The sequence below is a fragment of the Osmerus eperlanus genome, chromosome 15, assembly GCF_963692335.1.
Source record: "Osmerus eperlanus chromosome 15, fOsmEpe2.1, whole genome shotgun sequence".
In the NCBI taxonomy this organism is placed as follows: domain Eukaryota; kingdom Metazoa; phylum Chordata; class Actinopteri; order Osmeriformes; family Osmeridae; genus Osmerus; species Osmerus eperlanus.
Window position 1 is genome coordinate 2,719,500 of NC_085032.1, and position 24,482 is coordinate 2,743,981.

At 43.7% G+C, this 24,482-nt stretch overlaps 2 protein-coding genes across 3 annotated transcripts in view; both read left to right on the forward strand.

Annotated features, from left to right (window-relative positions):
• LOC134034631 (activin receptor type-2B-like) overlaps positions 1–5,026 on the forward strand; it is a 53,786-nt gene extending 48,760 nt beyond the window's left edge. For both annotated transcript variants that reach the window (XM_062479086.1, XM_062479087.1), the window contains exons 7-11: positions 40–188; positions 540–654; positions 1,471–1,609; positions 2,446–2,576; positions 2,719–5,026. In XM_062479086.1, coding sequence (XP_062335070.1) covers positions 40–188; positions 540–654; positions 1,471–1,609; positions 2,446–2,576; positions 2,719–2,913 — 729 coding nt within the window. In that variant the 3' untranslated portion in view covers positions 2,914–5,026. The remainder of the gene's footprint in view (positions 1–39; positions 189–539; positions 655–1,470; positions 1,610–2,445; positions 2,577–2,718) is intronic.
• A 3,326-nt stretch (positions 5,027–8,352) lies between these two features.
• LOC134034632 (nuclease EXOG, mitochondrial-like) lies at positions 8,353–24,251 on the forward strand. The gene is made up of 6 exons (XM_062479088.1): positions 8,353–8,567; positions 8,696–8,845; positions 12,192–12,331; positions 18,392–18,468; positions 18,587–18,701; positions 18,944–24,251. Exons 1-6 carry the CDS (start codon positions 8,438–8,440, stop codon positions 19,406–19,408), a joined length of 1,077 nt encoding a protein of 358 aa, XP_062335072.1. The 5' UTR covers positions 8,353–8,437; the 3' UTR covers positions 19,409–24,251.
• The last annotated feature ends 231 nt before the right edge of the window (positions 24,252–24,482 follow it).

Here is a 24,482-nt window from a genome sequence, read left to right on the forward strand (position 1 = left end):
GGCAAGAAGTCCTGACTGATGTTTTGTGTGTGTGTGTAGGGTTCCCTAACAGACTATCTGAAGGGGAACGTGTTGAGCTGGCCTGAACTGTGCCACATAGCAGAAACCATGGCATGCGGCCTGGCTTATCTCCATGAAGACGTCCCTCACTGCAAGGGGGAAGGGCCCAAACCAGCCATCGCCCACAGGTGAGACCCTGACCCACAGTCACCATGCACAACCCTGTCTGAGTTCAGTAGCTTCAGTCCTCTCATCTCTCTATACCTCCTACCTCTCTCCCTCTCTCTTACCCTCTCCTCTCATCTATATACATCCTACCTCTCTCCTTATCTTCCCTCCTCCTCTCTTCTCTATACCTCCTCCTTCTGTCAATCTCTTACCGTCTTCTCATTTGTCTATACCTCCTCCCTCTGTCTTCCCCCCTGCTCTCGTCTGTCTCTGTCCCTCTCTCTCTTCTACCCCCCTCCTCTCGTTTGTCTCTATCCCTCTCTTTTACTCCCTCCTCTTGTCTGTCTCTCTTTCTTTCTTTCTCTCTCCAGGGACTTTAAGAGTAAGAATGTGATGCTGAGGACAGACCTAACAGCCATCATTGGAGATTTTGGTCTGGCGGTACGGTTTGAACCAGGCAAGCCTCCAGGAGACACACATGGCCAGGTGGGTTACAACCCTGTGTGTGTGTGTGTGTGTTAGGGACCATGACTACTCTTTGTGTGGATCATCAACGGTTCCAAATCAAATCAAATCAAATTTATTTGTATAGCCCTTTTTACACGCAAGCATGTCACAGAGGGCTTCACATATGCCCATAGAACTGCCCCTCAACCAACCTAAACCCTCAAGGAAGACAAGGAAAAACTCCCAAAAAACTCTCAACAGGAGAAAAAAAAAATGGAAGAAACCTTGGGAGGAGCAATTCAGAGAGGGATCCCCTCCTCCAGAGACGGTTGGTGGGAGAGAGGAGCAGAACACAGGCTAAACATAGTCATACAGTGTCGATGGGTTTTTAAAACACCAAAATCCATTATTCAACTTTATAGATGTAGGACAGGACCGGGAGACTCGCGACCAGGTCCAGCGTTGGCTGACCGACGACCAGGCAGGTGCTGACAACTCAAACCCCCCACACCACAAGGGATGTGTGTGGGGGGGGACAGAGAGAGGAGAGCAGGGATTAGAGAATGCCAGGAGCAGCTAACAGTTACAGTCATAATAGAATGAGATCCCCACCGGTCAAGTGTGGACTGGTGCAGCAATTTAACAGAGCAAAAAAGGGGAATTTGATGCAACCCCACACACCAAGACAGCGACAGCCCCCCTCATTTGGAACATGAAATCTGTTCCAGGGGAAGAGAACTCTAAAATAAGTTATACTTAAAGAATAAGGATGGAAACAACCATGTGTATATGTGTGCGTGCGTGCTTACATGTGTGTGTGTTTTGGGGTGTTTGTGCGTGTGCATGTGTGTGTAGGTGGGGACCCGTCGCTACATGGCTCCCGAGGTTCTTGAAGGAGCCATCAACTTCCAGAGGGACGCCTTCCTGAGGATAGACATGTACGCACTGGGCCTGGTGCTCTGGGAGCTTGTGTCACGCTGTAAAGCTGCTGACGGTGAGCACACACACACATACACACACTCTCTCTTTCTCTCTCACACACACACACACACACTCTCTTTTTCTCTCTCACACACACACTCTCACACCCACACACACTCTCTCTCACACACACACACACACAACATTCCCTCAAGGCATTCCATCCGTTATTCTGATATATCGGCTGATATATATATAAAGATATATCAGAGATATAAAGATAAAGTAAAAAAAATCCAGAAACGTGTAACAGATTTCCCTAACACTTTGCCCGACTCTGGCTGGATCAGCTGGTTGTAGGGTTTTGGGCATTCTACACAGGAGTGTTGCCAACAGGGACATTGTAGAGTGCCCTCTGGTGGACAAACTATGCAACACCAACACTCATAACATGGTTGAAGTGTGTTTCGTCCGTTTTTAAATATTTTATATATACATTCATTTATTGGCCATTATGAGCCTTGATTTTGAACCGTGTTTGTTTGTTTGTATTGTGAAGGCATAATAAAAAATTATTTTTATTATGATTTTTATCGGCATTATAAATGCCGATACCAATAGTATGGAAAATGCATAATATCGGCCAATAATATTGGTCGGACTCTAATTGAGACGGCAGTGGAGGTAGTCACAGGGCCGAATCACGTCTGTGTAAAAGGGACAGCTGTAATGGAGGGAATACACATGCTAGACACTGATGTCCCTCTGATTCCAAAACGCCTGCATTCTGTTTAACATCACACGCAGGTATCATTATGCCGGTGTGGTTTCGTTCAGTGAGGGGTCTTCTTTACGGCAATATAGGGAGATCTCTGTTTAAAAGGGGCTTGTGTGTGTGTGTGTGTGCAGGTCCTGTGGATGAGTACATGTTGCCATTCGAGGAGGATATTGGGCAGCACCCGTCCTTGGAGGAGCTGCAGGAGATTGTGGTTCACAAGAAGATGAGGCCTTTCTTCAAAGACTGCTGGCTCAAACACCCTGTGAGTTAGCACACTGGCACACACAAACACAGACAGCACGGTCAGCACTACCACTACCACTAACAACATGTATGATACGTATGTGAATGAATAGCGGTGTAGTGCGTGTTGTGGTGACCTAGCGCCCCCCCCTGGTCTTCAGGGTTTGGAGCAGATGTGTGAGACCATCGAGGAGTGCTGGGATCACGACGCTGAGGCCCGTCTCTCTGCAGGCTGTGTGGAGGAGCGCATCTGTCAGATCCGCCGTCTGGCTGGCCCCCCTACCTCAGACTGCTTGGTCTCCATGCTGACCTCCGTCACCAACGTGGACTTGCCCCCCAAAGAGTCCAGTATCTGAGCCCTAGGGAAGGGGCGTCCCACACCATGTTCTCGAACCCCCCCCCCCCCCCCTCTTCAGGACCGCCACACACAAGTGAAACAAATGTGCCCTCCTGTCAATCTCAGAAACGCCACATGGATACAGCTGCTATTTTAACCAGACATGTTTTTTTTTATTATTTGTATTGTTATTATTATTGGTTCTGTTAATGTTACTTTTTTTCTCCAAATCGGATCAAGACTACCAGCACATTTCTGGACTTCTTCTACTGTTTTATACAATGACGCGAGGACGTACTACAAATTAAAACTGACGGGGAGAAGGGCAGCTGACGTCTGTGTGTATGAGTGCTCAGGTTCAGACTGCTGACTGGTCCAGGACCTCTCACAGTCTCTTGTCTTGTACTCCATCTCGGCCACAAGACCTCCGCCCAGACAAGCCCGCTTAGCAACCCCACCCCAGCCCTGCAGCCTCTCTGTTGATCTCAGCCACTATGCTGCAACCCTGCAGAGGAACTCTTAGACTGTTACACACAACCAAGCTTCCTCAAGGGACTTTTTAACGTTTCTATGACGTCACGTCCGTCTCCCACAGTGCTACTGACCATCGGACCAACGGGTGTCTAGAAAACACAGGAAACAGGAAATGCAACACCACTATGTTTGGACAGGTTCTTTTGATGTGTGGATGCACGGGGACAAGTGGAAATCGTTCTGGGTCAGAGGGTTGGGGGTCAAATATTACAGCTGGTTTCTTCAGGACGTTTGTAACAAAGAATTGACACGGGAAAAGGAACTACGTCAAGATCTGTGATGTCATCACCTGGTTTGGTACGGAACTGATTCTCAGGTAACCAGGGTGGAGACACAACTCGACCTCCGCAATGTTTGGTGATCTGGACTATGATGGGAGGAACTATGACATACCACAGAGCTGACTGGGGAAGTATTCAAATGTGGGAAGGCCCCAAACATGTAGAACCAGGAAACATACAGGTGGATGGTTGCCATGGAGATGCATACTATTTCAGGTGTGTGTGAGAGAGAAGGCGGTGGGGGACGAGGCTCAGTAGATATCTTGTGATCCATCTTGTCAGTTGTGCTCCTTATTTAAGGGGGTGTTTCCAAGGTAGGGTGGGCTTTACCCTCTGTCGTGAGGGAATGTGATTGGTTTAGAGGTGAGGTGGGAGGGTGGGTCAGGTGAACTGGTGACCTTTGATTGGCTAGTCCCATCCTTCTGTACCTCTTCTCGACTGGACCAAACGAGCACCCAGAGCAGGTGCTGTTGTCTTGACAACCCTGGTTGATTTAATTGAGCGTGAGAAGGGGTTCTCCCTCCTGTTGTCTTAAACTGTGGCAACGCAGGTCTGTATTTCTGTATGCCATAGTGTAACAGTGAATGTTCAATATGCTGCTGCTTCGACTCAAAGATGAAGATATTTCTGTATGTTCCTTTAATACACTGTGTTCACACATGCAACTCGGTAAAGGAAGCAATGTGTGGACTCGTTCAGGAGTGTTTGCAAGGCTGAGTAGAGACACCCTCTCCAAAGGTGAGAGAGAACAGCGTCAACACGTCAAGAACATAGACAAGACAACGCAAACACTAAATTAAAAACAAACAATATTGTTCATCAACCTCAGAACACCTCAGACCAGAGATACCTCAGACTCTTTTCTGTGTACTTCTGTAATGTATTCCGTTAGTTGTGTTAACTTGTAGTAACTATATTTTAACGTGATTTTTTTCTTGCTTTTATGATGAATTGATTGGTAAGGGAGTTTTTGGGAAAAGTACCAAATTCCCAACTCTTTAGAAGAAGTGCTACCATGTTTCCTGCGGTGTGAAGGGGTTTCCTTTGTAAATAGATATACATATGGGATCCTGCCTGTCCAGTCCTTGCACATTACACATACTCTGTGTGTGTGCTGGTCTCCTCTCCTCCTGGGATAGTCGGCCTGCATAGACTACCCTCTCCCTTCCAGCATACACTGAAGCCGTCATAGCACCCGAGTCCTGGTGACCTCTAGACAATGAAAGAAAAGAGATAAACCATGAAGTTATCAAAACGAAAGCCAAGAGACATGAGCTGAACCATTTACTTTTCTTCTATAAAAAAACTCCAACATGCCTTTGAAAGTGTTTTAACTACTTAAAACAGAAAGTGATCTTTTTTATTCACCTCTGATGATGATGTTTGGTATAATACTATATTCTATGGAGAAGAAGAACGGGAGGGGGGTTGTATGTCCCCTGAGGACGTGTCTGTCTCACTTTTCCTCTTATTTCTCACAGCAACTGACAGAGGCAGCAGAGCCATGGCTTCAGCTCTAGAAACACCAGTAAATACACCACTCCTTTCACAGTGTCTAGCAACATCAGGAAATACATTGTTGATTTTACACATTCAATGGTGCCATAAATACCATCTTGATGTTCAGGTATTGTCTCTCCATGCAGTATCCCTTAACTGTATGTCTGCATGCACTGAGAGACTCAGAGTCTCTTGCTCTGTCACCATGAACCCAGTGTCCATGGCCAGGTCCAGATAACTCTGAGGTCTGTCCAGACCGGCAAGTCACTCTAGTAGTGGAGGTTACAGGCCACAGATAGATCAGACCTGTGTCTTCTTGGTCTAAGTTGTTTGAGTTAGTGTTCCATGTGGTTCCATCAAGAATCACTGACTTGACTTAAATTCTTCTGGGATGCAGAATTCAAGCCTTTTTTTGGTAGTCAATCAGGGTGTGTTTGTGTCAAACGGTCAGGTTAGTGTTTTTATCTTTAACAGGAACAAATGTATGGTTTACAGTAACAGGATTTATCTAATTAACAGTTAGAATTGATTCATGTAGCAAGCAATATGTTAAGCAATACCTAGCTGTGTTCTTTCTACTCCTGACCCCACTGTACTATACCTAGACATCTAGTAGACCAGCAACCAAAACATGGCCTGTCTCCTGGTAAACTGGTGCTCCTGCCAGCAGCTGGAATGTGATGTTGCCAGTACGCTGCAGCTCTGCATAGGGTTGCTTAGTTACTGGCTGGCTGGATAGATGCTCTCTTGCCACATAACCATGTAGCCAAATGACTTGCATCAAAACTCTGCAACAGACCAAAGTCTGGTATTGTCTGTCTGGTGAGTGAGTGGTGTATCACCCTCTCTCTGATTGGATAAGCTGTGGGTAGGTGTTAGCTGGATGAACCCTAGGAAGATGTTGATTGGATAAACCCTGGGTAGATGTTGATTGGCTGAACCATGGGTAGATGTTGATTGGCCAAAACTGATACTGGATTATGATGACGCTCAGAGTGATCTAGCACCGGTGACATTGTTTCCGGGAATGTTACCAGTATCATCAGCAGCACAACTTTCTCTGACCGTTGAATGACTGTGTTCTCATGTGCCTTTCTTTTGGTCTTCTTCATTGTCATGTTCATCATCATAGTGGTTGTTCTGAGCTGAACCATGGCTGCGTGCTTCATTGGTCTCTGTGCTTCTGTCAGCAGCGGACTGATAAACATGACAACATTGCATGACGTAAACATAAAGCTGTTAGCTGTCTCCTGATTCCGGTACTTAATGAAGTGTTTACCTCTGAGCCACAGTGGAACAGTGTTGTTAAAGCAGAACAGTCAGAGACAGTACTATATTACTAGTACATTATTGTCATAGCAACAGGGGACCTCACGCTGTTCTCATGTATGATGCACCCCTTGACAATGTGAAAACTTCCTCCTTTCACCTTCTCTCACTTCTCCTTTTTCTTCTTTTAGTTTGAAGTTTAGTGGTGGAAAGGTAACTTCTGGGGGATGGAGACAGGAAATCACTGCCACAGTGCTTCCTCTGTCACTTCCTGTGTGTGTCACATGGTCTCCTGCACCAGTATACCCGACTCAGGCCACACCCACTCCTGGCATTATAACCTAATCTGTGAGGAAGAGCCCAGACCATCTAGTCACAGACTAAACTCTCAGACAGACAGACAGAGAAGAGGCATGGTCACACATCTATAATTTGAGATATATTTCCATCTTTATTAGTCAGAGAGGCAGATTCATCCGAGTTGCTCCTCAACACTGGTAATCTCTGGTTGAACATCGCCTTCAGTTTCGCCATCTGCGCCACTTCACTATCACTCTTGGTCTCTGCCATCCTTCTGTGTCTCTCTCTCTTATCTTTCTATGTGTACTGCTCTTTCCAAGTCTCAGCTTTTCAGAGAGATGGTCTGCTCTAGTCGTGAATGTGTAATTATGTGCTGGACTGACCAAATTACCTCGTACTCTGTTGTGGTCCAATGTTGAGGACCGTATCAATCAGCCGAGCCCTGATCTAGTATTAAAACTTCTTACGGAGATATTCATTCAGAATGCCAAGCGCTACCTGCTAATGCTAACCCAACTTCTCTTTCTATCCCTGCCCCTAGTCTGGCAGTGTAACCCTGATCCATACCATGCTCTGTTACTATATCAATAATGAATGTTTAGTTGAGTTTTCTTACCTTCTCTGAAGAGCTGTCAGCCCCTGCATTGACAAACCAAACAGTGAACACACACACTGAAAGTACAGATTGAGTCTTTTTTCTTCCAAACCCTCCCAGCTGAGACCAGATTGTGCTACTGGGTCTCAACTGGCTTCTGTCCTCTCAAGGGGTTTTATCACCAGAATAAGTAGGGTTGTGAAATGTAATTGTTGTATGACATGTTTCACTATTGTAGCTAGAACAGACTTGTACTACTGATTTAACATAAATATACGGGGGAAAAAGAAAAAAGGATCTGTATAAGATGGTGTCTACAGAGAAGAGATAAGGTTCACAGTAATACCTCTTCCGATCTAAGAGGACGATTGAAAAAAAAAAGTTATATATATATATATAAAATACCCCCCATACACCCTTATTGGTGTTGGCGTGGGAAGAGGATCATTTCAACGATCATTGTAACATAGCTCTTTTTTTTTTGCCGTGGATCATCCTTTCTTTATACTGTGGTCTTCTTAGAGCTCTGCTTTCAGAGTCGAGCTACATCCGCTTAGTGGTGGGGGCGCGGCTGCAGCCCGACAGCAAGGTGTGCCAGAACATGAATGTAGTGTCCCTCCCCAGTGGGAGACAGTCACGCCCCCACAGGTAGAGAAAAAAATACTAGAAAGGAATTATTTCAATTGTATCTTTTTGTATATTAAAGTAAACAATAAAATACTGTTAAAGTATTATCTTTGGTTGCCTGTTATCTTTTTGGTCTTGTCAGTGTGAACTTGGTACTGTTAACCATAGCGTCATTGAGGGTGTTAAGTGATGTCCTGAAGCTTGGTAGCTACTTTGGCTGTTTAGAGAACATTCCATGCATATTTAATGTTCAAGAAAATATACACATCTCTCGCTAGTTGGCGACATCTCACTTTCCCCGACGTATAGCTACCCTCAGTTCACAAAGCATCCTTTGTTTCGAAGAAGAGTCACAAATGCGAAGAGAAGACCGATTGTAGCAACATTTAAAAAAACACAATAAACAAAAAATACGAAGATTCTATATAGTCCTCGCCATGACGGCGAATGTGTTCTTGAAATATGTCGGTTGCTTTGTGTGCGGTGCCACCGCTAGCACAATGTCCTGTGTCGCTGCTCTGAAACTTTACCAGCTGGACACAGAGGATCCGAGGAAGACAGACAAAGGTAATCGCTATGAAAGTCCTTGTGTAGGATTAAGGTTTCAATGGTAACTACCACTGTCAAACATTATGTTACTGGCATCTACCTAGTGAGCGAGTTGCTGATGTTACGCTGTTCACGTTCCTCTTTAGCTACTCCTGTCCAGCAGGACATTGGCCGCTACGGTTTTCCGGTGACCGGCGCGGAGGTCCGGTATTATGCCAACCACACGTTGTCATACGACCAGGCCCGGAAGACCCCGCGGTGGGTGGCCGAACACCTGTCCGACCAGAAACTACTAGGTAGCTTGTTAGATGTCCATTGATGGTCCGAGGACCTGTACAGTGAGACACGCTTAAGGCATTGGTCTGAGGAATGTCTCGGTGCGTCCCAATACCTTGTCAAATACAATTTTGACGTATTTTCATAGCCTTATTGTAACATGTATTACCAGTACCAGTAGCTCAAACCCATATAATTTACAGTTTTTTTAAATAAAGTAATAAAATGTATATTGACCAGAATTAAGTTCAGCCTATTGATTCGGCCCGCCACAACGGTCCCAATTTCTCACGTGGCCCTTTCGGGAAATTAATTGCCCACTCCAGGTATAGTAGGCTATGTATGTAAATTGTATTTGTACGGTGGCCGACATGTGCAAACGCCCTGCAATTTTTAAGAAAACACATGCAAATAGACAAAACACAAGCAAATTAAGAAACATCTTTATTAAATGGACAACACATGCGCAGCATTCAGCAAACGCGCTGCAAATATAGGAATGCGCTGCAAATACACACAACACAACCAAATATATGGAAGCAAATCGTTACAAAAATTCAAATGCAAATGCATTTCCAGAAATGCATTTTAAGAATGTGGCTGCATTATTTGACTCATAAATGAAATTAGTAATCAATCATCCTATTTGCATTTTAATTTTCTTCTTCAAGAGTGCTCAATCTTTCACTTAATTAAAATGAAAAAGAAATAGACATTTGAGATTTAATTTTCAAAACATGCCCCAGCAAATAGATACCAAAATTCAATTTGAAATGTAAAATTTGAAAATTAAAATGCATTTCCAGAAATGCATTTTCATTTTAAGAACGTGGCTGCAAAATCGTGACCACAATTCAAATTCAAATGCATTTCCAGAAATGCATTTTCATTTTCAAGAACGTGGCTGCAAAATCGTGACCACAATTCAAATTCAAATGCATTTCCAGAAATGCATTTTCATTTTAAGAACGTGGCTGCAAAATCGTGACCACAATTCAAATTCAAATGCATTTCCGGAAATGCATTTTCATTTTAAGAACGTGGCTGTAAAATCGTGACCACAATTCAAATTCAAATGCATTTGCAGAAATGCAAAATGAACGAAAAAGCATTCTGAGCGGCGCAGCAGAGTGACGTCAATAGCCGCTCTTCTTCAGCTCCCTGCTGACCGAGCTATCCATCTTGTTCGGTAGGGGGCGATGTGCACATCTGCATTGCATTACATTGCAAATGTGCCGGGAAATTGATTGAATTGCCGGGTCTTTAGAGGACCGGTGCCCACCGGTCTGCGGACCAGTACCGGTCCGTGGGTCATTTCGAACCGGGCCGCACAAAAAAGAATTAATAACATTATTTCCTTTTAATTGATTATCAGAGTCTGAAAGACGTTTTATTCTGAAAAATGACCTGATTCTCTCCTTCTCCGCGGGCCTTTTCCCCTGAGCAAAAAAGCTCTGCAAAGACGTGTGTTTACTCATTTTTTAGCAAGTTTGTGGGCTTTATTGAACGGTATCATGCACGTCTCTTCCTCTTGACACATGACAAGTGATAGTTACCACTCAATGAAGCCTGTTTGAGACAACAACTCTATCGGTGTTTTGGATGAAGGCTATCCTGAGATCGCCACTAAAGCACTGAAAACCCTGCTTCCATTTCCAACATCAAGCGGGATTTTCTGCCGTGACAGCAATCAAACAAAATTATGGAATAGGCCTGAACTGGATATAAGGAACGCACTTTGGGTGTCACTGTCGTAGCTTATAGTCACACACAACAGTGGGACTGACACATCGAAAGCTAGCTAGTAACAATATAACGATGGAAAACCAGGCTAAGAAACTTAAAGATGGGTCAATTGAAAAAACGGCTGTTTATTTTACATAAAACTCCAAAAACAATTTTTCGCTCAAATCAGCTAAACTATTTTTCTCGCGCGCTTCGCGCGCTCGCATTAGGTGTGGAAGTCACTAACTAGGATCACATCAAACCCAGAATGTACATGCATTAGCAGCGCAGCTGTCCAGGGCCTATCTTTCCTCCCAGTCCGTTCTGCCGGTCCGTGAAAATATGTCTTACATGAAAGCGGTCTGTGGCGCAAAAAAGGTTGGGGACCGCTGCTTTAGAGGACGCATCAGAGACCATGGCGCTCCCTCAAATTGTGCAAACACTGTTTGTATTGTATTAGCTGAACAGGTAGAATCTAATAATATATCTGAGTCTGATGCCCGTGACCGAGTAGAACAAGTCATAGAGAGCTTGGCTGCATACTCTGCCGTCACAGATTTACACATTAATAGTAGCTCTGCCACTGTTTTAGTCATTGTTTGACATCAAGTTGCTCAGTCTGTGATGCGTCCTCTAAAGACCCGGCAATTCAATCAATTTCCCGGCACATTTGCAATGTAATGCAATGCAGATGTGCACACCGCCCCCCCCCTAAGATGGATAGCTCGGTCAGCAGGGAGCTGAAGAAGAGCGGCTACTGACGTCACTCTGCTGCGCCGCTCAGAATGCTTTTTCGTTCATTTTGCATTTCTGCAAATGCATTTGAATTTGAATTGTGGTCACGATTTTACATTTCAAATTGAATTTTGGTATCTATTTGCTGGGGCATGTTTTGAAAATTAAATCTCAAATGTCTTTCTTTTCATTTTAATTAAGTGAAAGATTGAGCACTCTTGAAGAAGAAAATTAAAATGCAAATAGGATGATTGATTACTAATTTCATTTATGAGTCAAATAATGCAGCCACATTCCTAAAATGCAAATGCATTTCTGGAAATGCATTTGCATTTGAATTTTGGTAACGATTTGCTTCCATACAAATATAGAAACGCGCTGCAAAAAGGAAAGCACGCAAACCCCGAAAACAAATGCAAACAGAAAAACGCAGCATCCAGATTACACATCGGAAGTGATCCAGGCCTCTAGGGGGAGCGCTAAGTGAACAGCTTGATTTTAGACCCCACAGAGCGAGAGAGAGATAGCAGATGAGAGGTTTGTTTTGGAAACGCTCTTTTAAAATACTGTAAAAGAGGATTGCCAAATGTAAAAATGAATACTAACCTTTTTATGTCGCCTTTTTACTTCACTTTTGGTCCCGTTTCCAAAACAAACCTCTCATCTGCTCTCTCTGGATCGAAAATCCAGCTGTTCCACTTAGCGCTCCCCCTAGAGGCCTGGATCACTTCCGTTGTGTAATCTGGATGCAGCGTTTTTCTGTTTGCATTTGTTTTCGGGGTTTGCATGCTTTCCTTTCCTTGCTTGTGTTTTGTCAATTTGCATGTGTTTTCTTAAGTTGCAGGGCGTTTGCACATGTCGGCCACCGTATATTTGGTATTGTGACGTACTCTGTGTTTGTTTTAGGCAAAGCTGACAGGAAACAGTGTAAGTTCCGGCCAGACCCCGGTATCCCAGAATCCTTCACTGCTCATAATGATGACTACTTGGGCAGCGGATGGTCCAGAGGTCACATGGCTCCGGCTGGAGACAACAAGGCCTCCGTGGTAGGAGCAACCACACACAGAACCACACACACACAGAATCACGCACACACAGAACCACACATACAGAACCCCACACACAGAGCAATGCACACAGTCCCACGTACACAGAAGCACCCCACACACTAGGGGTGCAAAACCGAACCGCAAAAAAACGAATTGTTCAACACACAAACCACTGTTCGTTTTTTACATGTAAGCCGCGGTCTTTAGGATCTACGAGAAAACACTACCTAACACCCTTTGTCCTTCCCCTTTCCCGTAACCTTTCCCGGAGAGTACCTGTCCAATGAACTGTCAGTATATTAATGACAAGTCACATACAGGAAGGAACTGGAGAGCAGTGTTGCCATAGACTTATTGAATAGACACAGCTTCTCTTCCAAGATTGCGTCCCCATTCATTTCTATGAAAAGTGCTCAGTGGCGCAGTGAGGCAAGCGAGAGCGCGAAACGGACCGCGCCATCTTTCCAGTTCCGGCTCGTCCGGTCTTGCGCAGAACAGTGGTTTGCCTTTTTCCTAGCTAGACTCGTGCACGCTTGCAACTAGCTGTACAACGTCATACTTTGCGACAACCAGGCGGGAGCGTGTGAGCTAAGGCATTGCAGTGGCAGAATGGGGTATAAGCAAGGCCGGATTAACCATTTGGGCAACTGGGCACTTGCCCAGGGGCACATTACATCTAAGGGGCCCTGGACAACGTCAACTAAAATGTTATATCACGTTATGAACGCAGTCCTTACTTTCCTTAATGTGAGCACTTTATTGCAACTTGTTTGATCAAAATATTATGTTAAATCACGTCAAAAACAGTGTTTGTGTAGTCTAGTAGCTGCCTGCACAAATGCCGCTTGCGGCTTGCCAGCTCTACGCCGCGGACACTGCGAGCGAGAGTCACGTGACTTGAAGCGCTGCGGCTGGAGGAGAGCGATCTATGGGGAGAAGCAGTGTAGCAAGATTGAGAAGCAGTTAAGCGGGAGTGCTAAAAGAAAATTTAAAAGAAAAAAAGAATTGAAGTTAGTCGACAATTTAAAACATGTACCAAAAATAGCCAAACTATTTTTTTTTTTAGGGGTGGGGGGCCTTGAGCCTTGTTGCCCAGGGCACAGAAAATTGTTAATCCAGCCCTGGGTACAAGTCCGATCAAGAAGCAGATACATCATGTGAACTTTACGAAAATCAATGTTATTAGTACTGTATAGTATTCCTTTCACTTGGTTTTTAGAAATATAGGCCTATTCTAGATGGACATACATTCCACATACGACTCAGACTCACCAAATATACGTTCTTTTTGCTTTGTGTTTTTAGTATGACTGCTTAAGTATTGTGTCGGATTAAAGAAACTGTAAACTTGAATATCTGGCTCTGTCGTTGTTCTAGCTCGATCGGCAAAGCAAGCTAAATTAAATAAGCCTATAAATATTTTACTATTATAATGATGATGAGTGTTGCTTTACTATTACTAGCTTAGTTATTGTTAATGCCATCATTGTGGTTTTACCTGGCATAACGTTACATAACCATAACAATACAGGGCTCAACATTAACATTTTTTGGCACTGGCCCCACCGAGCCAGTGGGTTTGAAACTTACTGGCCCCAAGACAATTTTTACTGGCCCCCCCTCCAAAAGTTGTAATTTATCATTGTTACTACAAAACCAAAGACTTATAAATTGTGTTATTCTATTAACATGTTTAACCATTTATTAAACACATCCTGGATGTAAAAAGAACAAAAATGAAATCACATTTCTAGTGATAAAACTCAAACATGACGTGCTCTCTTCCCTGCTGACAGCCATCTCTGCACAACTCTGTCAGGCTGAAACTGAAACCTCTGGTCCCTCAATGCTAATATATAAAAGCTTCCATAGCATTTCATCAGTATGATACTAAGTACCCAAGTCGACACCATTCTTCTGCTGCAGTTCAATAGCCTGGGGGAACGGCTGGCCCCTCTTAATTCAGAATCAGAATGGGATTTATTCGCCATGAAAGTTTGCACAGACAAGGAATTTGCTTTGGCAGGAAGGTGCATACAATAAACATATACCTAAAATTTAAATATGTGGACTATCTATACTAAGGGTACATAAACTAGCAGTACGAATTTAATTACGTGATATGCCGTTGTTATAAGTCGTGCAATAACACGATGGGCATCTCAGTTAAATTCCTGACCAGCATGGTCAACGGCAGGGGCGAATCTAGGTTCCCACTTTTGGGGGGGCTAAGCCCCTAGATAAAACCTATAATTTTTCCTGTGACCCAGCAAAACTAGGGGGGTCTGGGGGCATGTTCCCCCAGAAGAAATTTTTGAAAATATCCTTTTAAATAGTGTCCTCTAATGGGGTTTAGGAAGATAAATTAACACATTTAGATTTAAAATATAAATATGTATATTTTTTTTATTAACCCTTGTGCTGCCTTCGGGTCACATGACCCAAAGGTTCATAACGAACCACCGTTGTGTTTACCCAATTTTACCCAATACAAAAACAAATAACAATTATTTTCTTTTAACCATTGCAATGTGGGGGGTCTGAGACAGCCCGACAGTTAAAAGAAAATGCTTCACTTTGTTTTTGTAGGAGGTAAATTTGTCGCAATACGACGGTGGGTCACAATGACTGATGGGTCAGAATGACCCGAAGATAACACAAGGGTTAAACAAATTTGGGGGGGGCTAATGAAAATAGGGCTAGATACGCCCATGGTCAACGGCCTGGAAGATGGATTGTCAACCATCCGCTTAGCTGTCACGCAAACCAGGTGCTGTCTGCTAGCATGGCTGGTCAGGGATTGACGGTGCCTGTGCCAAAAGATCCACTTTTGTCTGCTTTAGACGGGAACATACGACAGACGACACAGTGCATCTTCGTTCCATAAAAAAATTGCTTCCGTTTGAGCTCGTAGCTCTACTTTGCTGCCATCTTCACTTTATTGTCTCGCGCCAGTTGTTAAAAAATGTATCGAGATTATAGAATTACAATTTGACAACCACTCGTCACTCACTACTCAACTCTTGATTTGCCAACTGTGCGCCCCACAAGCTGAAGTTATTTATGCATTTAGCAAAACTGAAATTTTTCAATCAATAATAGTTTTGGTGGACCCGGGCCATCGTTATTGTCGAGCCCTGCAATATTTTGGTTATCAGACATGATTTATTAATCTTAGTCTTTGCTCCAGAAGACGTCAACAATCTATAATGACACCTTAACATGCCACAATATCACTTATTATACCATGGTCTGGGTGAATCCTCGATTCTGATGTGGGTGCAGGGGTGTCCATTATCGGGTGATAACGGACACCTACTACGTAATTGCAGCAAAACTGTCTTTTCACCGTTCTAAATTATTGCGCTGGCTACATAGTATCATGAGCCTGTATAAAGTGTCTGAAATAAGTAACCATAACAACAGGGACGGATTCAAAGCCTCCATTTACAATTTTGAAAGACTTTTAACAAGCTAACTTGTATTTACAACAATGAGTGACTTCAATATTTATTTTAACCTATTTGAAAAATGTTTTTTGAATGTAGTGTGTCAGTGTTACGTAACCGCTCATCTCACATCCCATTCGCTATTCACCTCGCTAGTCAATCTACTGCAGACAGGCTGCGGTCAACATGACAGTAGCAGCAACTCTACACATGGCCGATTATTTTCTTCTTTAAAATCTTGATTTTATTTGGGGACAATGACATGGCTCGATAGCTGGCTAGTCATGTTGTTAAACATACTGTCAAATTATAATTACTGTTTGGAGAAAATGTCAACTTTGATGCGGTCATCTCACATCCATTTGCTATTCAACTCGCTCCACAGGCTGCGGCCGTACTGTAGTTTAGTACTAGTATGGCCGATACTTTGTTTGTGAAAATCTTGATATTGATTTTGGGACAGTGACATGGCTGGTAAGCTAGCAAATCTTATTGTCAAACATACTGAAAAATTATATTTACTGTTTGTCAACCGTACACAATGGTATTGCCTCTGAATCTTGCTAGCATAACGTTAGCTTTCGCGCTAATAGCTCAGCCAAGGGAAAGCAGGTGTTGGTTCTATGAGCTGAGCGGACTATAAAATATCAGAGTTGGTTAACGTTAAAAAACGTTAGATTTCTTTTGCAAAACGCCTGTAAACATAAATTAATGTTTGTAAAAAAAAAAAAAATCGTTGGCAAGTGACCATGGTATAAGCGACTGACCGCCTGTGAGTACTTTGGCATCCTCGGAAGCCTCCGCTGTTATAGTCTACCTCCCGTAAGAGGGGGACCCGACACCCCACAGCCCAAGGACCCCCAGATGTGTGCGAGCAAAACACCAATAAAAATGCCAAACAGCAAACACGGTCAAGCAGGGCTTTATTCGCCTCAGTAAACAAACATGATAACACGGTGGTATGTTTGGGAAAAGGGGCTGGACGGTACCAAAGAAAAGAAACAAACATAAAGTACCCACCCCTAACCTGTCCTAATCTACCACACACAAAACTAAACTAACCTGGCACACTAATCAGGTGCCCTAACCAAAGTGTGACCCAGGTGAACGGCATCACGGAAGGGAGGGAGGCATGGATGAGCGGAAAACCAGGGGCGAACCAGCACCACCTGCGGAACACACAGAACAGAACACACACAGGAACACAACACAGAGAACACCAACACGCTCAAGGCACACTGAAACAGACAGATAGGGGGGGACGTAACATTCGCATCGTCCATTATCAGGTGATATTGGACACCTCGTCGGGAATTATCCCTTACTTATATTAGGCTATAATTACGTTTGTCATGCCATGAACATAATAACGCTCATTACAAAATGGTTAAATCTTCTTTGAAATACCGTAAATATTTGTAGTTTATTTACGGTATTTCAAAGCAGATTTAACCATTTTACTTTCTTTTTCCTCTTCTGAGACTCATACCCGGCAGATGAACGAATCATTGATCCGAAGACTGGCAGAAGAATATTATTACTATTAATAAGAATATTATTACTTGTGAACGATATTCGTTCACAAGTAATAATTACAGGTTTTGTTATTTTGACTTTTTTGTACTTTACTTACAGTAAGTGCAGTGTAATTGTTTGCCGCGATAATTAAATGCTAGTGTGAAATGACCATTTTGAATCATACAAACTGTCATGAAGCATTATTTTAGTCCAGGAATTTCTTTTAAAATAGTATCTTCTGGTTTACATGCTGGCCTACATGAGAATATGATAAATGTTTGCAGTGGATGTATTTAGGCCAGGGAATTGGCTAAAAATGTTGAGCAAAAATTATTGGGGGATATAGTTTTGGATATGTTGACTGGAGTTAATAGAGTAAAAACGACCGGACGAGCCGGGTGCCTAACCGGAAATGCAATATCACCTACATCCACCGAGGCCATTGCCTCGAGCCAAGGGGCGAGGGGTGGGGGTCTGAGTGTTGCCAACTTACCGACTTTCTCGCTATATCTGGCAACTTTCCAAACCCTCCTGGCGACTTTTATTGTCAAAAGTGACTACCGACAAATCTAGCGACTTTTTCCGATGTTGTTGGAGACTTGCTGGTGTTTTAGAGACTCTGACATGAAAGTACGGATCGACCGCCGTTCCAAAGTACTCACAGGCGGCCAGTCTCACTAGCCTCACGCAGCACTGCTACTTTCCTTACTGAGGAGTTGGCATCACTGCTGGAGAGAGGCAAATCATACGAAGCTCGGCATGTGTAAAGTATGCTAACGGTAATACATATAACATGATGGGGCATCTACGCCGGATATACAGAAAATACACCGAAAATACAGAGAGAACACTGAAATGGTAAAAAAAAAAAAACTTTGACTTTCACCTAATATGCTAAACAAACCGAACCGAAACCTGGACCCATAAAAACCGAACCGTGGGCTTGTTGAATTGTTGCACCCCTAACCCCACACACACAACCACAGGTGCAAAACCAAACACACAGAATCACACACACAAAAACCCACACATAGAACCACACACAGCACCTCTGCCCAAGTCAGGCTGGTGTGTTCTTGTGTGTCTGCAGCAGTCCATGGCTGAGACATTTTACTTGTCCAACATCGTGCCTCAGAACTATGAGAACAACGCTGGCTTCTGGAACAGGTGTGTTTCCTGCTTTAGAACATCGTTGCGTTCTGGAACAGGTAGGTACCCTACTCTAGAACATTGCAGGGTTCCACTCCGGACAAATCTGTTGCTTGGTTGTTGTGTATGTGTGTAGGCTGGAGATGTACTGCCGGGATCTGACCAAGCATTTCCAGGATGTGTGGATTGTCTCAGGCCCGCTGGCCCTGCCCGAAGAACAGGATGATGGGAAAAGGATGGTGACATACCAGGTAGCCTCAGCTATGTAGACAGCACCCAGGCCTTCAAGAAAACCACCTATTGTTAAAGTAGTACATTGATGTGTATTATTTGCTGAGACTGGAGGGACTATAATGGAATGTTGGTCATATTGCAGTTCTGTCTTTTATCCATTTGAGGGCAGTATTACACAGCATGTACCTTTCATACAAATCTGTAGATGGAGAGAGAATTTATTTCCTCGACCAGTTACATCATAATTCTGTCTCTACAGGTTATTGGAAGAGATAACGTTGCCGTGCCAACCCACCTCTTCAAAGTCATCCTCGTTGGAAACATGAACAACACCGACCAATCAGCATCTAGACCCATAGCCCTAAGTGCCTTTGTGGTCCCCAACCATCCAATAGGCTTTGAGCGACCCCTGAAGGACTTTGAGGTCAGCCTATCAGAGCTGGAGACGGTGTCAGGGCTGCGCTTTTTCTTGGGGTTGGGGGCGGGGTCTCTGCCCAGCCTGTGTGAGCAGGACTCGTGTCAGCTGATGAGCTATACGGAGTTCCATCTCTACCTGGCTGGCAGGAAGGTGGGCAGTGCCCGTTCCTCTGCCAAGCTGGAGCGACACATGGCGGAGCTGCAGGAGAAGGGCATCGCCCCTGACGACTACCTCCTCAAGCTCTACCAGATGAAGAAGATGGAGCTGGCCAAGCAAGAGCAGCCTGAGACAACGAAGGGCATCTGAGGACCAAACACAGCCAGCACGACCCATAGAGTGGAGGCTAGATCTGCCGCTGAAGACCAAAACATTGTAGAACTGTTTCATTATACTGAAATGATCCATATATATACAGTACCAGTCAAAGGTTTGGACACAAATGTGTCCAAACGTTTGACTGGTACTGTATGTTATACTGATAAACAGCTGTGGTGTTTGTTCTTGTCATTAACAGCGCTGTTTACAAAATGGAAGTAGGATGTTTAGGATGTCTTTACTTTGGAGCATCTTTGATGGTGTTCTAGAACACTCGCGGTTGTAAGAGCAGTACAATGGTTCTCATCTTTACTAATGTTTTAAGGGGATGTCTGAGGCTGTGTTCACACTTGACTTCTTTTTTCAGAAAAAAAGTGCTGCCGTCAGTGCCTTTTTACATACAACCCTATGGGAAAAGGAAAAAGGCGGACGCCTTTTTAAAAAGCGGTCGCCTTTTAAAAACTTCTAAAAAAGCGCAGCGCCCGACGCCTTTTTGAGTTCAATTTTCTCAACTCTTCAAAAAAGCGCTGGGTGACGTCAAGTGCCTTTCTGACAACTGACCAATCAGGACAAGGAGAGTAGGTACGCGTGTACCTTCCCTAGTAACCTTCTACCTTAGTTACCAGGCTATGGCTCCACAAACGCCAAAGCTAAAGCAAGTAATTGCATTTTATTCGCCATAGTAGCTAGCTATCAATAAGTAACCAACAGAAAATAACGGATAATAATGTATCGCTAGAATGTATGATTCCTGTTCAGGTTTCAGAATTCTCGTGATGAAATCGCTCAAAAGGTGCTCAAAAGGCGCTGAAGGCAGCGCTTTAAAAAAAAAAAAAGTCAAGTGTGAACACGGCCTGAAGCTGTAGTAAACATTTTATTATGTTGACTAGATCACTATGTCTTGGTTTAAACAATTGCTTCTTGTTCAGGGCACCTAAGCCCAGTCCAGGGCTGGCCATGACGTGTGAGTGAGTGAGACTAACTAATCTGTATCTATGTTGGTAAGATGTGTGACTGGTCTGGAGTGTGTGTCCTCAGAAAATATCAAACCAGAAAAACACTTTCTCTGCAGGAAGTTAGAAGGAGGAAGAGAGAGCGTGGGTGAACAGGCCACCGCAGGGTTGAGTGGCACTTATACCAATTGTGGATGTTTAGCTCCACTCATGTGGGTGCACCTGGTGGTGTTTGTGGAGCAGGTGCTCTGACTAACCCTAGGCTGTAATTAGTGTCTCCTGACTCCGTTCTCTGTCCCAGTGATTTCCCTTTAGAACAGCGCCCCAGAAACATGACTGCTCTCAGCTAGGCTGCTAGCACCTAGCATGCTACTGCACAGCCCTGTGTGTGTGCACAGCGAGACCTTCCAGGGCAGCTCATGGGTTAACTCCTCAGCTGACATGATGCAGCTGAAGAGGACATGACAACACACTGTTCCCTCTGGTGGCCAGCAGGTGGCAGTACCACTCAGCTCAGTTCCCCTGCAGCTGATGACTGGGCAATTTAGATGAGATAGGGGGGTCCAAACTTCCTGGAACTCAGTAGCAGCTTCATCTTGTTTATAAGCTCTCTGACCAGGAGCACACACACATACCCACACAAACACACACACACAGCATGGATGAAATGGGTCCATCAGTATTTATAGACTACATGTTCGGCTTACTGGAATCCAAATATCCTTTTTAGGCCACTTTTGACTTTTTCTTATTCTTTAACTAGACTCATCTAAAATAGAAACAATTAACTTCTTTAAGTGTAGGGAAGTAGACCACAGCTTAGTGGGAGAGGGAATAACCTCTAGGACTGTCTAGCATTCTCTCTCTCTAACCCTCTCCCTCCATCGTATAGCTGTCTTTGTTGTTTTCATTGCAATCCTCTTTCCTGGAAATGGATTCTGCTGCCATGCAACCAAAGAGAGAGAAGGTAGATTAAGGATTTTATAGTCACCACGGGGACCATGCCCCTGATAAGGGCACACTGTCAACATGGTATATGTTCCTGTGAGTGTGTGTCAAGGAGACAAACAGGAGTGTTTACTCTCAGGGTGAAGTCTGTGCCTCACCCCTGGGAGAACACCGCTCACTCCTACCCCGTCCTGGGACCTCATCAACGCCCTACTGCCATGGTGATGCCATACAGTACTGAACAGGGGAGGGTAGAGCGGGAGAAACATATAGATGTACACTGTGTGTGTGTGTGTACGCATGTGTGTGCTTGTGTGTGTTGCGTGCCATGTCACCTCTCCTCATGCTCCTCCTTAGGGATCTGACAGAGATACACGGAACCTTTGTCCTCCATCCTCATCATTCCTCTCTACCTCTGTGTCCTATCATCCCTCTATTTCTCTCCATCTAATTATCCCTTTTCCCCTCCTTCCTCTATCCTTCCTTCCTCTATCCCTCCAATTCTGATTGCAGTCAGCTGCATTAAGCCTGAGCTTGACTTCTTTCTTTCTCTGTACGTTGCCCTTTCTCCTCTTTATCTCTCCACCGTTCCCTGTCAGTACCTCCAGCCATTGCCAGTCTGGGTTCATATTAAACCTATTGTTGAGGTATCCATGGAGATAAAACAGTAGATTGGTGTGTATGCATGTTCGTGTGTATGTGTTTTGAGAGCGATGTTTAGACGCCTCACATGAAAGCAAACATGTTTTTGCTGTGTCATCTACGCCCTGTGTATTTGTGAGTGTGTGTGTGTGGGTCAGGAGCCACTGATTGACAATAATAGGCTTAGGCAGGTATGGATCCCATCTCACTTTGATATAAACACACAGTCCACATAGAACCATGCTGACACCTGCCACTGTTGTTTATGATAAACAATGTAACAAGCCACTCGCTGTCACAAAGGTGAGACAGCGGTCATACACACACACAATGGACATACTCAGCCACCGATCTTCACCCTCAACATGTGCTGCGCCAGTCTTAACTCCCTCAACACGCTCCTCAACATACTTAACTCCCACCCCCTCAACACGCTCCTCACCAGACTTAACTCCCTCAACATGCTCTTTACCAGACTTACATTTACCTTAACTCCAAATGGGGTCTACATGCAATAACCACACCATAGACACAAAGCTTATATTAACAAGACAGTCTTAGACACACGGAAAGAGGGGTATGACAGCGTAGAGCAATCTAGAGAGAGGGAGAAGGAGAGAGAGGGTGAGAGATAGTGTGATTATGTGTTTATGATGTTGGGGTCACATGATCTTAATTCCTCCATCTGTTCTAGAGCTGACCTGATTACAGCAACCAACCCTATCCCACTCCCTGTAGACCGAGCAGGAATTGAAAAGTCCCTGTAGACCAGAGCCTGTTGCACCAGCTGAGCGTACATATCCTCTTAATTTAGGGTTCATAATCCACACTAAACGATATGTTGAAACTAGTTAGTTTGACACTAAATTTGTATTGATGTTTGTTTGCACCACGGAGACATGAGGTTCATATTAGCTACACTTGCATCAGGTCCTGGGCAAGACGTAGTAACCAAACATAACTGGAAAGTTAAGTTCTAGCTAAGTACCTATGGCCTTTCTCAATACCAAGTACGTCAAGTTTGGACTTGTGTACTTGATAGTTCGAACCCGGCAAGTTCGGAACAAACTTCCAAGGACAGGAGGATGCAGTACGATCATTCCGTTCTTGCAAACTTGTTTGACGTCTTCATTCATTGCCCAAGTACGGTTCCAGTCCAAAGAACACAAGTCACCAAGAACGCCAAAAATACCCGAAAGTGTTCTTGATCCGCCCCTTTTATCGAGAAAGCATCGGTTTGTGACTTGGCCAGCAAGAACGCATCTGATATCCCACAAGTCATTGCGAGATGCCAAGAGAGGTGGAAAAACTTCACAACTGTGTTTTTACTTTTCTTATTTCAGGTGAACGGTACCTGTAAATCAGTATCTGAATACAAATGTGATGGGAAATGGGCAGTGTAGTAACTGAATATTTGCTTATTTTATTCAAGAAACTTCTAATTCGCTCTGACTTTTCGATTAGCTAGATAGCGTTATTCAGTTCAATGCAGTGGATACTCAATAGTTAATGTTAACCCTAAGTTAGAGGCTAGCATGAGCCAGAGCCATAGAAAAAGAGAGTTGCGAGACTTCCATAGACTCCCATTGTTATCGAGGAATGATGAAGTAAAGCGTGTCACATGCGACCTGTAGTTCCAAACATTCCACCGTTCAACCCCATTAATTTTCAGTGTCTCCGAAGCAAGTTAGCTGGTAAATTGAAGAAAATCCTTCATTTTTTCATATTTTTACCACCACATATCAATTGTTATTAGTAGTATTTCATATAGCTAGCTTTAGATAAAGTTTATCGTAAGATTATAGCTTGTTTGATTCGAAACGCAGTTAGAGCTAGACTGTAGGTCTAGCTAGTATATAAGCAACACTTTTACTGAAGCTAGCTAGAGAGCATGTGTATCATAACCAGAAGTCAGTTGGCTTATAGTCTGTCAAATTAGTTCTAATTATTGGCGTTCGTTGGCATACAAAGTAAGTCTTCTATATATATCTCTTATTAGCGTAGTTAGTAGAGCTAGCAACAATGAATTGCTAATTAAGTGGTCAGAAGCAAGTTAGCTGGTAAATTCACGAAAATCCTGAATTTTTTCATATTTTGACCACCACATATCAATTGTTATTAGTAGTATTTTATATAGCCAGCTTAAGTTAAAGTTTATCGTAAGCTTGTTAGATTCTAAATGCAGTTGGAGCTAGACTGTAGGTCTACGTAAGCAACACTTACTCTAGCTAACTGTACGTGTATCATAGCCAGAAGATCACCGGATCACTACAAACAAAAGGAGTGGAAGAACACAGGACATATTGTACAATAAAATGTTTTATTGAATGCAGTTGGTTGCCTTGTTTATTCTGTTCTATTTACCAAACTCCTTTCTTGTCTTAAATTGAGCAGTTGCTGGTGATAATGGTTAGATTCAACTTGCATCAAGTACTACAAATATAAGTGTTGTTAATGTGGTAGGCTAAATTGTAAGTGGGCTGATGAATAAAAAAAACGTTTAACAAGACCCATTTACTTCA

Bases quoted from the DNA above. Each gene is read 5' to 3' on its own strand.
- LOC134034632 (XM_062479088.1), top strand. From the start codon at position 8,438: ATGACGGCGAATGTGTTCTTGAAATATGTCGGTTGCTTTGTGTGCGGT. The intron at 8,568-8,695 runs GTAATCGCTATG...GTTCCTCTTTAG, and splicing joins TCCGAGGAAGACAGACAAAG to CTACTCCTGTCCAGCAGGAC. The intron at 12,332-18,391 runs GTAGGAGCAACC...GTGTGTCTGCAG, and splicing joins GAGACAACAAGGCCTCCGTG to CAGTCCATGGCTGAGACATT.